Genomic DNA, 14,879 nt, shown 5'->3' on the forward strand with positions numbered 1-14,879 from the left:
CCATAGTCACAAATTGAAGGATAAAAACCATATGATCATCTCAATAGATGCAGAAAAATCTTTTGACAAAATTCAACACCAATTTATGGTGAAAACTCTGCAGAAAGTGGGTATAGAGGGAAGCTACCTCAACATAATAAAGGCCATATACAGCCAACCCACAGCAACCATCATTCTCAATGGTGAAAAACTGAAAGCATTTCCTCTAAGATCAGGAACAAGACAAGGATGTCCACTGTTGCCACTATTATTCAACATAGTTTTGGAAGTCCTAGCCATGGCAATCAGAGAAGAAAAATAAATGAAAGGAATAAAAACTGGAATAAAAGAAGTAAAACTGTCACTGTTTGCAGATGACATGATACTGTACGTAGAGAATCCTAAAGATGCCACCAGAAAACTACTAGAGCTAATCAATGAATTTGGTAAAGTTCCAGGATACAAAATTAGTGCACAGAGTTCTCTTGCATTCCTATACACTAAGAACAAAAGATCAGAAAGGGAAATTAAGGAAACAATCCCATTCACCATTGCAACAAAAAGAATTAAATACCTAGGAATAAACATACCTAAGGAAGTAAAAGACCTGTGCTCAGAAAACTACAAGATACTGATGAAAGAAATCAAAGGTGACACAAACAGATGGAGAGATATACCATGTTCTTGGATTGGAAGAATCAACATTGTGAAAATGACTATACTACCCAAAGCAATCTACAGGTTCAGTGCAATCCGTGTCAAATTACCAATGGCATTTTTTACAGAACTAGAACAAAAAAATCTTCAAATTTGTATGGAGACACAAAATACCCTGAATAGCCAAAGCAATCTTGAGGGAAAAAAGCTCAGCTGTAGGAATCAGACTCCCTGACTTCAGACTATACTACAAAGCTGCAGTAATCAAGACAGTATGGTACTGGCACAAAAAACAGAAATCTAGATCAATGGAGCAGGATAGAAAGCCCAGAGATAAACCCACGCACCTATGGCCAACTAATCTTGAGAAAGGAGGCAAGGATATACAATGGAGAAAAGACAGTCTCTTCAATAAGTGGTGCTGGGAAAACTGGACAGCTACATGTAAAAGAATGAAATTAGAACACTCCCTAACACCATACACAAAAATAAACTAAAGATGGATTAAAGAATTAAATATAAGACCATAGGAAGAACACTCTTTGCCATAAATCACAGCAAGATCTCTTTAGACCCACCTCCTAGAGTAATGGAAATAAAAACAAAAATAAACAAATGGGACCTAATGAAACTTAAAAGCTCTTTCACAGCAAAGGAAACTATAAACAAGACGAAAAGACAACCCTTAGAATGGGAGAAAATATTTGCAAACGAATCAACAAAGGATTAATCTCCAAAATATATAAACAGCTCATGCAGCTCAATATTAAAAAAAAAAAAAAAAGCCAATCCAAAAACAGGCAGAAGACCTAAACAAACATTTCTCCAAAGAAGACAAACAGATGACCAAGAGTCACATGAAAAGCTGCTCAACATCACTAATTATTAGAGAAATGCAAATCAAAACTACAGTGAGGTATCACCTCACACCGGTTAGAGTGGGCATCATCAGACAATCTGCAAACAGCAAATGCTCTCGGGTATGGAGAAAAGGGAGCTCTCTTGCACTGTTGGTGGGAATGTAAATTGATACAGCCACTATGGAGAACAGTATGGAGGTTCCTTAAAAAACTAAAAATAGAATTACCATATGACCCAGCAATCCCACTACTGGGCATATACGCAGAGAAAACCATAATTCAAAAAGACACATGCACCCCAATGTTCATTGCAGCACTATTTACAATAACCAGGTCATGGAAGCAACCTAAATGCCCATTGACAGATGAATGGATAAAGAAAATGTGGTACTTATATACAGTGGAGTATTAGCCATAAAAAGGAACGAAATTGGATCATTTGTAAAGACATGGATGGACCTAGAGACTGTCATACAGAGTGAAGTAAGTCAGAAAGAGAAAAACAAATATCGTGTATTAACACATATATGTGGAATCTAGAAAAATGGTACAGATGAACCAGCCTGCAAGGCAGAATTAGAGACACAGAAGAAACGTATGGACACCAAGCGAGGAAAGCGGGGTTGTGGGGAGGTGGTGGTGGTATGAATTGGGAGATTGGGATTGATGTATATACACTAACATGTATAAAATAGATAACTAGTAAGAACCTGCTGTATAAAAAATAAAATTCGAAAAAAAGTCTGTTATATGATACAAGAATATATATATATATATATATATATATATAAAATAAATTAAGAAAATAAACAAAATGTTTATACAAATGTTCTCTTTTACCCAACAGGTGTGCAAAACCCATTCTGGTATTCTTGGAAAGGGTTTAGCACTTTCTCATTCACCAACTATATTGGAGGCACTAGAAGGAAACTTACCACTTCAAATCCAAAGCAATGAACAGTCCTTTCTGGATGATTTTATTGCTTGTGTCCCAGGATCAAGTGGTGGAAGGCTTGCGAGGTAATGTATATTAAGTACTACAATGACTTCCTTTCAGGGCTTGCCTCAGTCTTCATTTCTGAAGAGAAATGAGAGGGGAGTCGTTAGGATGTTACAGTGCTGCCTAAGATAATCTAGTTTATGTGTTTTGGACTTGCCGAAGTATAAAATGGTAGTTAATATTTCAAAGTATTTTAAAAATATATAATAGTTGTTAAAAATATGTAGAACACCAGGTAAAATTGAGAAGTCTGTGTACTTGATGGTAGTATTTAATATCTGTACTAAACTCCTAAGTCTATCCCTATATTTATTTTAATATGAGTTTTTTCCAAATCTACAATTAATGCAAATATAAATTTAGAATTTAAATTAAATCATTTGAGGTTATGGAGTTCTCATTTATTTTGTTGCTGTCTGCTTTTTTGTGAAGATGAAAACAAATATGCTGACTTGTGATGTTACTAGTAAATATAGAAATCTGACTTCTTTCTGGCTTTAATTTTAAAACTACAGAGATTACTCTTTAGTTTTTAAAAACCAAAATGGTGATTGGAGAAGAATAGAAAATCTTTTAAGTCAGCCTCGGTGCTATCTTTATGGACTTTTTATGTAATGCATGGCAGAATTACTCATTACTCATCTCACAGGACAACTTGAATGTAGATCATGGATATGATGATCATGAATTCAGGCATGGATATCACAAAGTACAGAAAATAGGCCAAATTTACATGGAAGAGAGGGTAGTAAGGGAAGGTAGTTAAGAAATTGTGTAAAGAGAAGCAGCCGCATAGCACAGGGAGATCAGCTCGGTGCTTTGTGACCCCCTAGAGGGGTGGGATAGGGAGGGTGGGAGGGAGACACAAGAGGGAGGGGATATGGGGATGTATGTATACGTATAGCTGATTCACTTTGTTGTACAGCAGAAACTAACACACCACTGTAAAGCAGTTATACTCCAATAAAGATGTTAAAAAAAAAAAGAGAGAAGATAGACAACATATCTTTAACCTGCTTGCTCTCCAGCCAGCAGAATGTCACTTCTGTCCCTGCTTTGACAGACACCCTGCTCTTTTCCAGGCTTTCAGTTTGGCAAATTCAGCAGGCCTCCCTTAAAGAGTGTATTTGGGACTTCAAAGTATATGCAACTTAAATTCATTTTCTTGCTTATTTTAAATCAGCTATAGTTAAAATTTCAAATTTCCTGATTTTAAAATTATTTCTATTTTATTTGTAATCATCAGAAATCTTATATGCTTCAGCATATTTTTTAATGAATTTGTCATTAACTATTTCCAAGGGATACGCTTGTGGTCATTATCACTGAATCAGAAATGAAGATACCATTTTAGCGTTTTGTTTGATACAAGTTTTATTCATTTGGCTTAGTTTCATGTTAATCATTGAAGATGTTGATGAATGTTTGGTTTTTTTCATTTACTGCTAGGTGGCTTCAGCCAGATTCCTATGCTGATCCTCAGAAAACATCTTTGATTCTGAATAAGGATGATATTCGTTGTGGTTGGCCTACCACCATCACTGTTCAAACAAAAGACCAGTATGGGGATGTGGTACACGTTCCCAACATGAAGGTAATTATATTGGGATTGTATTAGACAACTATGTACTGACTGTTGTAACTAATAAAATTTTAGAAATGGCAAGTGCTTAGAGTCCACATGCAGTACCCTCTTTAGATATACGTAATGAAGGAAGCCAAAAAATTGTTTAAATGGCTTGTTTATATTAATCAGTATTCAGCTTTCCAAGGTATCTATTTTTTGGTTTGTTTTTTTACATTTTGCTAGGTGCTGTGGTGATTCCAAGGAAGGATAAGAAAGTGTCCGTACAAAGAGTGCTAAGCACACAGAGGGAAGGCCATTAATACATAAGTGACTGAATAAATCAATGAAAGAATACATTTTAAAATTTTGTACCTATCTTTTAAAAGACTCAAATACATTTTGCATTTGGTACTGTTGAAACAAGCTTTAAAATATAATATTGATACTTATACATAAATTTGGATTGTAAAAGAATGAGGATTGGAACTAGTCATGTGCTATATTGAAGGATATAGTTCTTTGGATACCTTTTCCCTGAAACATGAATTAATAATGACATTTCAGAGCATATTGTAATGCATGATATTAAGTCGTTTGTGATATAATCTATTAATTAAATATCTTATTTTAAACTTTTATTATATTTCTGAAAATAGTCAATATTGAACGAAAATTTGTATAGGCAATCCCTAGCCGCCCCTGCCCCCCAAAGTTGTATTACAAAGTGATTTGGTTGTTTGGAACTTAGAGTTGATTAAGCCACAAAATCTTTTTTACTCACAGAGCAGCTGATTTTACCTCAATATTACTTTTTGTTTTTAAGACTTTTTGATGTGGACCATTTCTTTTTTCTTCTTTTTTTTAAAAATAAATAAATTTATTTATTTATGGCTGCATTGGGTCTTCGTTGTTGCACGCGGGCTTTCTCTAGTTGCAGCAAGCGGGGGCGACTCTTCACTGCAGTGTGCGAGCTTCTCATCACAGTGGTTTCTCTTGTTTCAGAGCATGGGCTCTAGTGCTTGGGCTTCAGTAGTTGTGTCACACGGGCTTAGTTGCTCTGCAGCATGTGGGATCTTCCCAGGCCAGGGCTCGAACCCATGTCCCCTGCATTGGCAGGCAGATTCTTAACCACTGCACCACCAGGGAAGTCCCAGAACTATTTCAACTACTTGATTTATACCATGAAGAAGCACAGTGCCACTGGAGCCTCTAACTTGACTCATAGTAAAAAAAGACACGAGACATATAGTTCACATGTCTTAAGACCAGTAAGTAAAACTGTATGGAAAAGTATTTGACCCTGATACTAAACAAAAATCAGGCTCTTCACCAGTGGCTTTCAAAGTTTTGGCCATGACCCCCAGCAAGGATTTGCATTATGACCCAAACGTACATATATAGGGTGGAAGAGTATGTACTCTTAGTAACATACAATATATATAATACACATTCATACAGTATGCTGCACTCTTATATTTTCCCTTGTATCTTACTTTTTAAAGGAAGATCACACCCCATCAAAGTGATTTCAGGCCCGCTAAGAATTACTCTTTAGAATGCAAAAAGCATCACAGATTATAAGAAAAAAATTGAACAGAGAAAAAAGTAATTCTGAAAGTGATACAAAAAATCACTCCACTCAAGGACAGAGTTTTGATCACAATACAATATACATTAATATATTAAGGGGTTTGTGTATTCACTGATGAATTTCTCACTTAAGTGTATGTAGTGAGTTGTTAAATCCAGTCTTTGAGCCCACAGTAAGTTCCTTATTCATGTGACTATGTTGTAGTTACCATTTTCCAGGTAGGCATAACATTTCATTTCTTTTTAATGTTTATACTGTTATGCCTATAGTGTATCTTCAGCTGTATTTTCCTGTGTTTCCACCTTGCTTTGTTGTCTCTTACTCCATTCTGGTACCTGGGTTGTTTACATCTTACATTTCAGAGTCAGACTTTATGCTTTATCTTTTGTTCTCCTCTTTGGGTTCTTTTTTTTTGCGGTACGCAGTCCTCTCACTGTTGTGGCCTCTCCCATTGCGGAGCACAGGCTCCAGACGCGCAGGCTCAGCAGCCATGGCTCACGGGCCCAGCCGCTCCGCAGCATGTGGGATCCTCCCAGACCGGGGCACAAACCCATGTCCCCTGCATCGGCAGGCAGACTCTCAACCACTGCGCCACCAGGGAAGCCCTTTGGGTTCTTGTTTTAGCCACATGATCTGTCTTTCTTTACTTCCTCTTTTTTTTTTTTTTCCTACATATTTTGCTTCTTGAGGGCGAGAAGCCCTAAATCTCTTACTCAGTATGCTCAAGTTCATATCAGATTTATGTCTAATTTAGAAACCGTATCTAGGAAACTCCAGTAAATACTATTTAGGAAAAGTGATTTGCATACCTCTTGATGTTTAATTTATTATATCACATTATCATATTAGCTGAAAACAAAATTAGTTCAATCTGTTTTGTTTTCAGCCTGATAGCACATGAAGTTTTAGGAACATTTTAGACTTCTCAGAAACTGTTGAAGTATCCTTATGTAGTAATAACCAATTATTTGGAACAAAGAAGTTGGTTTGCAGGTAATATTTCAGTGAGATCCAGAATCCTTTTTAAAGCAGCAAGTGTTATTGGGTTTTTTTTTAACTTACAAAATGATTATTCCAAGGAAATCTTATTTAATGAAAAGAGAAACTTGTGTAGGAAATAAAAGAATAACAAATTTTACAAAGAAGTACAGTTTATGAAAGAAAGCAGAATGGTTATCATTTTATATCTCAGTACTCCTGGAGTATGAAATTATTCAGTGATTTACTTCAAGGTTCGTAGAACATAGGCAGATGTACTTCTGCTGTTAATTTACTTAGGGTAAATATAGTTGTTTAAAGAAAGATTAAATCAAAGTAGTACGTATAAAAATAGTGGCTATAATTTAAAATCAAACGTCTTAGAATTTGGAAGTGTTTGCTTTTTTTTCCTTTTTATTACATTTAAGTTTAAAACTTTTAATGGTGGCAATGTATATGAGCTGAAGAATTTTACCATGTATCTTTAAACTTCTGTGTTTTAAATGTAAGATGGGTTTTTAATATTTTCAGAGCATTATATCAACCCAAATACTGATTTCTCATAACCCCAACTAAAGATTGTGGTTATTTAATGGAATGTATTTGCTAGCTACACTTAACTTTATATATAGACACTAAGAGTCTCAAACTACTGACTCCCTAGAATGGCATTAATAAGAATAATACACGTTAAAGACATTCCACATTTCTGGGGTGTCTCTCAATTACTTAAGTAATATTGTCACTTTCTTTTATGCAAACCTTTCTATTTCTGTGAAGAGCTTGATGTTGAATTAGCTGTTCTTGCCAACCACAAAAGTAGTGTCTGAAAAGAACAGAAGAAATTTTGGGTGACTCTCAGAATGATAAAGAGCTAAAGTGGTATTTAAATTGTTTGTAACTTTGTGGTTGCCTAGGGATTGAGTGTATTTTGCCAATGCATAAACAAACAAATAACAATAAAATGTTTTGTTATAATTCCTGGAAAGTATTTCTGAATATTGTTTATGAGACAATTTATACTTTCAGTGTTTTAAAATGCCTTAGGAAGTCTGTTCTTTGCATCTCTACAGTGAAGTATAGATAAAAGATATCCCCATATTATTGTTGAAGAAGCTGAGTTGGAAAGTTTAATTATCGATAGGTTGCTTAGCTCTAATAGTTTGTGTTGGTGACAAAACTATCTAATAGTACTCTTTTTGCAGAGTAAATAAACATCTTTAAATTTTAGGTATAAGATTTGTTTTATTAGCTGTTAATTTCTAAGATACCTATCAATGGAGTACTTTTTCTTCTGCAAAACAGTATGGCTAAAATTGAGATCAGTGCTTTAAAATATGTGAAGATTGCTGGCAAGTATTTATACCTGAATTACTGGATAAAATAATTTAATGTTAGTCCCTGCAAGAATGCAGATTCGTTTGACTATCCTTTCCTGGACTTTATTAATGGCGGCCTTTGTTTTTATTTTGTGTTTTGATATTTTTGATTATTTATTCCCAAAAACAAGGCCTCTCTTTTACACTGTGTCCAGGATCCCTATTGAGGTGGAACCATCTTGATCATTCTGGCAATGTTAAATAATCTTTGAAAGGAATGCCCAAGAGAGACTAGTGGTAACAAAATGTATAGAATTGTGAGTTTATAATTGTGTAAATTGCTTCTTTTGATGTGTTATGGACAGTTATATAATAATAACATTTGGTTTTTATAATATCATGGTTAGGTGGAAGTGAAAGCCGTTCCTGTTTCTCAGAAAAAAACATCTTTACAACAAGAGCAAGTAAAGAAACCTCAAAGGATTCCTGGCAGTCCTGCAGTAACAACTGTACCTTCTAATACTGACATGACTTTTGGTGGGCTGGCATCACCAAAGCTGGATGTTTCATATGAACCAATGATAGTGAAGGAGGCTCGATATATTGCCATAACAATGATGAAGGTAATTTGTTTTACTTACCAGAAAAATTTTATTTTTTCACCATTCATTCATTTAACAGACATTTCAGTGATTCAAACTCAGATACAAATCACAGGTCTAGAGAGTTGTTGACAGATGTCAAACTTGCAATGTGTTTTTAAGGATAATGTTATTTTCATACAAAGAGGATTTTCATTTGTTCTTGGCAGAAGTCTAGAGAGGTTTCCAGTTGTAGATCAAGTTAATTCAATCAGAGATTGAGATGTTTGGAAACTGGATTTCATTTCCTGCAAACGTACTTGTCTATTTTCAATTTACCAGTACTCCTAGGACATAGCCCTTCAGGGATTCAGAGTTTACCTAGGTCCCCTTTAACTTTGGGTTCTTCCAAATGCCAGGCTCATCTCTTTGGGTTTCTTACTTCTTTAGGCTTTTTACCTCTTTGGTGCCTTTAGACAGATTTAAAAAAAAAATTTTTTTTTTGTCCAGCTTTTTTAGTTATCTTTAGAGGCAATGTTAGTCTAAATTATCAAGATGGTTGTTACTTGAAATAGAAATTAGGAATTATGCTATTTTCAGAGAGCAGTGGTGAGCCATTGAAGGCTTTCAGTTGGAGGAATGGCATGATTAGATTTGTGTTTTATAAAGATCATGGTGGAATATGGAGAATGTAGTTGGGAGGATAATCAAGAGACATGGTTTGGTTTAAGTCTCTTTAGGAGACTGTTGACTTAATCTGGTGAGATATACTGATCCCTTGGACTAGAGAGTTGTCAATTAGGGTAGACTCAAGAGATATTTAGGATAGATTAAGACTTAGTGGCTAATGGATATGGGGTAAAGAGAAAGGTAGGAAATAAAAAATGGAGTTCACACTTTGAGCTTGAGTAGTGAGATTGATAATGTTGGAGAAGGGGCAGATTTTGCTTGAGGAAGATAAGAGGTCCAGCTTTTGATGTGATAAGTTTTAGATATCTCTGAAATATCCATGTGAGGATATATAAAAAGAAGTTGGAACTACAAACCTGAAGTGATCAGTCTTACCTCAAGAAATGAATTGGAGAATCATCAGTACTTGTATTACTCATGAAATTATGGGAACAGATGATCTCTATCTAACGTGGTGAGAGGAGAGGGAAGTTCCAGGACCGGGTCCTGAGGAACATCAATATCAGTGATTCTCAAACATTTGTCCACATCAGAATCATCTGGAGCTCTTATTTATTTATTTTTCTTTTTAAAATAAATTTATTTTTGTCTGCATTGGGTCTTCATTGCTGTGCACGGGCTTTCTCTAGTTGCGGCGAGCCAGGGCTACTCTTCATTGTGATGCGTGGGCTTCTCATTACAGTGGCTTCTCTTGTTGCGGAGCACGAGCTCTAGGCACGCAGGCTTCAGTAGTTGTGGCACGTGGGCTCAGTAGTTGTGACTCGTGGGCTCTAGAGCACAGGCTCAGTAGTTGTGGTGCACGGGCTTAGTTGCTCCACGGCATGTGGGGTCTTCTCACACCAGGGCTCGAACCCATGTCCCCGGCATTGGCAGGCGGATTCTTAACCACTGCGCTGCCAGGGAAACCCCGTGGAGCACTTATTTAAAACGGAGATACTCCTACCATCCAAAGATTTAGATTCAGTAGGTCTGAAAAGAGGTTCCAAAATTCACGTATAAAACAAATATGCAGAATGATTCAGGTTCAAAAGCTATACTTTGAGAAATATTGATTTACAAGACAGATAAATTAAAAAAAAAAAAGAAATGAAAATGGAAACAACATTGGCGAGAATACTAGCCAAAGGGCTAGTACAAAGTAGGACACCAGCTCTTACCTTTGCCACTTTTCCCCCCATGTTGCATATGGCAACTCCTTTCATCCTCATAACAACCCTATAAATGACTATTTCTTATTCCCATGTTACACATGTGGAAACTGAAACACAGAGAGGTTGAATAACTTGCCCAAGGGCACACAATGACAGAGAGTCTGATTCCAGATTTGATTTTCCTACTTCCCCCAACTACCTTATGCCATGTCCTGAAAGTCACAGAAAGCTGTTTAAGACGGGTTAACAATGTTAGGCTGCAGAGTGAAGTCTTGAAAGGATCTAGCAGTGATCAGTGATCTTGGCAGGAGCAGCTTTAGAGACATAGTCAGTTGATTAATTTGTAGATGAAGAAGAAGTGAAGATAGCTAAAGACAAAACGAATGTAGGTAAGTCTTTCAAGGTGTTTGGTTATAAAAAGGAACAGAGGAAATGGGATTGAGTGAAGGCTTTACAGTCTGAGACTGAATATAGAAAGACATGTTTTAATACTGAAGAGGAGACAATTGAGAAGAAGGGAACAATGTAGATACTCCAAGAGATAATAATAGTATCTGTTGCTCAGGTGGAGGGATTGGCTGTACATAGGAGGAGTATTGCATCTTTCACTGTACCAGGAGCGGGAGAAGAAAAGAATTAATACAATTGCTAATAAAATTGTAGGTTGTGCAGCAAAGAATTATTTATGATAGCAATTATATGTTCTAGATTGGAGATTGGAGTGATTAATCTTAGGGTCAAGATTTTGAAACAAAGGGAAAAAATGAAATCGTCATTGTAGAGAACGGAGAGAAACTGATCAGAAAAGACTTATCAGACATCCTTGGAGAATCAGTTGAATTGAAGATCCTGTATTAACAGTGCAGCATGAGTCTTATGAACGCGAATAAGATAATCATTTGGATTGAGTCGGCATGGACCTTGTGCCAGATAGTTCAACAAAAGAGCAGTGACTGAGAAGGAAGTTGAGCATATGGTGGTTAAAGAAAAGACAGCGGAACCCAGCTGGTTTGGAAGGGAAAATAAAAGTGGATTCAGAGAGAGAAATTTAAGGAGGTGAGAAGGACTAGAAATCTAAGAATAGATATGGTAGGAGTTATAGAGGCAGAGAATGGAGCAGGCCATTTTATTTTGGTATCAGAGATTGAACAGTTCTGAGTAACATCACAGGTCTGTGACTTTTAGTCCGAGTGGCTGAAACAAAGTTGAAGTTGAGATTATTGAGGTTGAAGAAATAAAGGAACTGAAAAGCTAGAGTTTTGATGCGTTGTCCATGATTAAAGAATTTGAAGCTAAATATTCTCATTCATTTCAACTTTTTTTTAAGAGATTTAGTTTCTGGACTCCTTACCTCCCTAATTATTCTTTTAGTTTCCTATGAACATACTTAGGTTTGTGTAATTTCTTTTGAAAATCTAGTTACCAGAACTGAATTCAGTATTTCAGGAATGTTCTGAGAGGCCCAGGTTAAGGCAGTTAACAGAATACCATTTCCAAACTGTCTCTTTGAGATATTAATTCACGTTCCAGGAAAGGGGATTCTCTTATATCAACCATTCACAGATACCGTGTGCTACCCAGTAGTGAACTAAATATGGTGGAGGATGTAAAAGTGAGATATGATCTATCCTTTCATTGTTAAATAGAATAATATGTATTTGAGGGAAATTGTTGGAGTAGAAAACCCATTGTACTGTGAATCTGGAAACTTGAGTTTTCCTGCTGTTAACACCGTTGTAATCTTGTTAGACTTACCCTGAAATTGCATTTTCCTCACTTGGAACTTTTTAGTAGGTGACAGAAGCTAGGTCATTTCTAAATCACTTTCATGAAAATAGCGAGGGTGGGGTGAAGGAAGGGGGCTTGTGAGTGGTGTGGGTGTGCTTCTCTTTGCTGTAAGTATAGTAGTAGTTAGAAATGAATGAGCAATTGGAGAACTTTACCTGAACCTTGAAAGGTTAATTTGGAATTGCTGCAGGAATATAAAAGTATTGGAAATAATGCGACAAGTTTCATGTACCTACAACCCATTTTTATCTTTACATTTCACCAAACTTTTTCAGATCTTTTTGTTATTTCTGTTAAGAAACAGATTGTTAACAGTACAATTGCAACCCTCTGTAAACCCTTCTCCCTGGACCCATTCCCATCCCTTCCCTAGAGGTAACCACTGTCCTGAAGGTAATTAATGGTTCTTCTTCCCCAGATACATTTTTTTGTATTTTACTGAGTACAAATTAATCTATAAGGAATATAGTATTTAGAATTTTGTGTATTTTTCAGAAGTTTATAAAAATGGTATCATACGCACCCATCACTTTGCCAGTGTTTGTCCAACATTGTTTTTAAGGTTTAGTCATGTAGCTGTAGTGCATTCAGTTTATCTGCTTTGAAGTATTCCAGTGTATTACTGTTCCATAATTTGTTCATTCCCCTACTGATGGGCATTTAGGTTGTTTCTAGTTTTTTTCACTACTGTAAATTGTATTGAAATAAACATCCTCGTATATGTCCCCTTTTGCACATGAGCGAGAGTTTTTCTAAGATATATATCTAGAAGTGGAACTGCTGGATAGTAGGACATACCTGTCTTCAGCTATATTAAATATTGCCAAAATTTATATGCCCATGAGCAATGTATCAAAATGCTAGGTACTTCATGTTCTCACCAGCATTTGGTTCTTACCAGCACAACTTGATGACTGGGATAGGATCATCTTGTTGTTTTAATTTGCATTTTCTTGATCCGCAGTCTAGTTGAATAACTTTTCAAATGTTTATTGGCCTTTCAGATTTCCCTCTTCAGTGACTTGCCTTTACTCACTTTTCTTTTGTGTTGTTTCTGTCTTTTGTATTGATTTGTTCTGTATATATTATGGATTCATATCCCGTTAAGGTTAAATGAATTACGAATCCCCTTCTCCCAGGTGAAGGCTTAACTTTGCCATTTCTTTATAGTGTCATTGTTTTGGAGAAATTTAAAATTTTAATGTGCTCAAAACATACTATCTTTTTCTTCTTCTGAATTTGTTGATGTTTTATTTGTTACATCTATGTCTTTAACACACCTAGAATTTATTTTTGTAAATGGTGTGATGTAGGTAATTGAGTTTTTTCTTTTTCTCTTGTATGGATAACCAGTTGTCTCAGCCTCAGCACCACTTATTGAATGTTCTATCAGTGCGTTAGTTAAGAATGTTTCTAATGATTTTGTGATTCTTGCTCATCTCTTTCTTAAAGGTTTATGAAAATTACTCATTTGAAGAACTGCGTTTTGCATCACCGACTCCTAAGAGGTGAGGATCATTTTTTCAAAGCGTAGCCAAAACATGTGTTGCCAACTGCTTATAACTAAGATCACCCTGTGTTCCAACCTTATTTTCTATAAATAAATATAGGATTTAAAAATTCCTGGTAGAGATTTTCTTTTTTTTTAACATCCTTATTGGAATGTAATTGCTTTACAATGTTGTGTTAATTTCTGCTCTGTAACAAAGTGAATCAGCTATATGTATACATATATCCCCATATCCCCTGGTAGAGATTTACAACAGGTTTTATAATGTGTAGATTCACAGGTAGAATGTACTTATATTGAACTATAGCACTGCCAATATGTTACATAATACTAAGGTAATAAAGAAATAACTAGTAGCTAAAAGTATATAAATTGGCTTGTAAAACATTGGTTAGTTTGTTTTTTCTCTTTTTGTTTCCCTCTCTCCTTCACCTAATGAGTGGCAGAGCGATTTCAGTGTATGTTGTATTTGTATTTTCAGTTATGAAGTCCTTTATTTTTAAGCCCCTGGGTAATTCTTTTAACTCCAGATTGAAGCAGATTTTCTGAAACAGAGTTTTTGGCTTACTATTTTATTTGCTTGTTAGGAGAAATACTTTTTAAAACAGTTGCTTGGAAAAACTTATTAGATGGATTGTACTTTAGACAGACCACCTCCATAGAATTTAGAAAAAGCTCTGAAGTGAATCTGAAACAGCATAAGTACTTGTATTTATCATATATCAATGACTTATTAGAAATTAACAGGTTACTATGACTTTACTCTGGTACGTATGCAAAGTAGAGTTTTAATGCACAATCTAGAAAGTGTTCTGCCAAAATAGCGAAGTTTTGAGAATGTATCTTTGTCTAGGAATAGGGAAGTAGCATTTTGTCTCTGGCTTAGTTTTAATTACAAAATGTCCGTTCAGTGGAAGCATATGATTTTTGTAAACTAAATATGGACTCTGTAGGTTTATAGCATGTTAAATAAGAACAAATTAGCCATTTGCCAGTAAATAGGTTTTTCTATGCATTGGGCATTTTAAACTCAATTTTAAAAGTCTCTTGTCAAAGTGAATGCATTTATTATTTCAGCAAATAATATTAGGCATCTACTCTGTGGAAAGCACTGGGATATTTCTATGAACAAGATAGAGAAGGTGCTGGTTCTCATGGCAGATACATTCCTGTGGAGAAACAAACTATAAGTAAACTACATAGTAATA

At 35.5% G+C, this 14,879-nt stretch overlaps 1 protein-coding gene across 2 annotated transcripts in view; it reads left to right on the forward strand.

Annotated features, from left to right (window-relative positions):
• The window catches only part of MYCBP2 (MYC binding protein 2), a gene marked incomplete at its 5' end in the record, with an annotated part of 273,021 nt that overhangs the window by 171,552 nt on the left and 86,590 nt on the right, over positions 1 to 14,879 (forward strand). For both annotated transcript variants that reach the window (XM_082675380.1, XM_082675381.1), the window contains 4 exons: positions 2,344 to 2,516; positions 3,946 to 4,090; positions 8,359 to 8,574; positions 13,614 to 13,669. In XM_082675380.1, coding sequence (XP_082531506.1) covers positions 2,344 to 2,516; positions 3,946 to 4,090; positions 8,359 to 8,574; positions 13,614 to 13,669 — 590 coding nt within the window. The remainder of the gene's footprint in view (positions 1 to 2,343; positions 2,517 to 3,945; positions 4,091 to 8,358; positions 8,575 to 13,613; positions 13,670 to 14,879) is intronic.

Source organism: Grampus griseus (assembly GCF_964374135.1).
Source record: "Grampus griseus genome assembly, chromosome: 18".
In the NCBI taxonomy this organism is placed as follows: Eukaryota; Metazoa; Chordata; class Mammalia; order Artiodactyla; family Delphinidae; genus Grampus; species Grampus griseus.